General features: G+C 34.5%; 1 protein-coding gene across 1 annotated transcript; it reads left to right on the forward strand.

Annotated features, from left to right (window-relative positions):
- Positions 1–580: 580 nt before the first annotated feature.
- LOC140450487 (uncharacterized) lies at positions 581–1501 on the forward strand. Its single transcript, XM_072544134.1, has one exon. The coding sequence runs from the start codon at positions 581–583 to the stop codon at positions 1499–1501; it is 921 nt and encodes a 306-aa protein (XP_072400235.1).
- Positions 1502–1763: the final 262 nt, after the last annotated feature.

Here is a 1763-nt window from a genome sequence, read left to right on the forward strand (position 1 = left end):
TTTGAAGTAAATTTTCACAAATATTTTAAAAGGGAGATGGTACCTTTTAAATATTATCAACAAACGCTGTTTTAGTTTATTTACATTAAAATAGACGTGCAATATGTTGGGTACCTATATTAATTTTTTAAATAAATACAACATGTATTTTATCAAAAATTTTAAGTTTTTAAATTCGATAAAAACTGTTCATTTTCAGGTATCCTATTCATAAAACTATGGCCGACGGTAATTTAATAAGCTGTAGCAAACGTCCTCGTACAGTTTTAACTCCGGAGGTAAAAACCATTATTATAAATGTTTTTGATGGACTTAAAAAACGTGACAATATGGGTGTTTCGGATGCTGTTTCTCTTTGCAGTTTCTTGACGAAAGATTCACAGAGCAGTATTTATAAGATTATAAAAGAAAATAAGAAAGGAATCAAAGAGCCATTCGACAAAAAATTCATTCGTTTTTCTTTCGGAATGAAATTCCCACATTGAAGAAAATCTCTGCAGAAATCGACAGCGACGATAGTTTGCCAAAAATTTCACGAGAAGTATTACTGTGCACAGTTCATTTAATGAATTTCAAATATATGAAACGATGTAGACAAAGCAGTCTCATAGAAAAAAGTGAAGTCGTTATATGGAGACGCAATTATATAAAAAAAATTCGTCAATATCGCACCGAGAAGAGAAAAATTTATTATTTAGACGAGACATGGCTAAATGAAGGCCATACTGTAAACAAGGTTTGGCACGATTTAAATATTACAAGCAGTAGACAAACATTTGTTGATGGATTATCCACAGGCCTTAAGGCACCATCAGGTAAAGGTCGACGTCTAATTATCACAAACATTGGTAGTGAGTCTGGTTTTCTTCCTGGTGGACTTTTATGTTTTGAGTCAAAAAAATCTGGTGACTATCACGAGGACATGGACGCTCAGAGATTTGAAACTTGGTTTTCGTCCATATTACCGACAATAGAACCGGGTTCGGTAAAAATTTTAGATAATGCTCCCTACCATAGTCGACAGGTAGAAAAGCTCCCAACAACAAGCTGGCGAAAAAGACAAATCATTGATTGGCTGGATATGAAACTAATCGCTTATGACAGATCAATGATTAAACCTGAATTGTTAAATATTGCACGACAAGATAAACATAAATATCATAAATATGTTGTTGACGAAATGGCTCTTAGTCGCGGAGTTCTTGTTCATCGATTACCACCATATCATTGTGAGCTGAATCCAATTGAATTGATTTGGGCACAAGTGAAATCAGAGGTAGCACGTCGCAATACTACATTTAAATTATGTGATGTTAAAGTACTATTCAATGAAGCTATACGTAACGTTACCGCAGACAACTGGCGAAAGTGCATCGGTCACGTCAAGAAAATAGAAAATAAGATGTGGGATGTAGATATTCAGGTAGATGTAATTATGGGACCGATTATAGTCCAACTTAATGACGAGAGCGATGATTCGGATAATTCTGATTTTGAGTAAGAGTAAGTTTTGTAATTTGAGCCATTTCTTGAGTACATTCCAAGTGTTTCACAATTAATTTGCCACAATTAATCGTGGCAAACAAAGTTTGGCACGATTTAAATATTAAAAACACTCGACAAGCGTTCCTTGAAGGTCTCTCTACGGGTCTAAAAGCACCATCAAGTAAGGGCCAACATCGAATAATAACACATATTGGTAGTGAACATGGTTTTTTCCTGGAGGACTCTCAGTTTTTGAATCCAAAAAATCTGGAGATTCT

Source organism: Diabrotica undecimpunctata, chromosome 9 (genome assembly GCF_040954645.1).
Source record: "Diabrotica undecimpunctata isolate CICGRU chromosome 9, icDiaUnde3, whole genome shotgun sequence".
Lineage (NCBI taxonomy): Eukaryota > Metazoa > Arthropoda > Insecta > Coleoptera > Chrysomelidae > Diabrotica > Diabrotica undecimpunctata.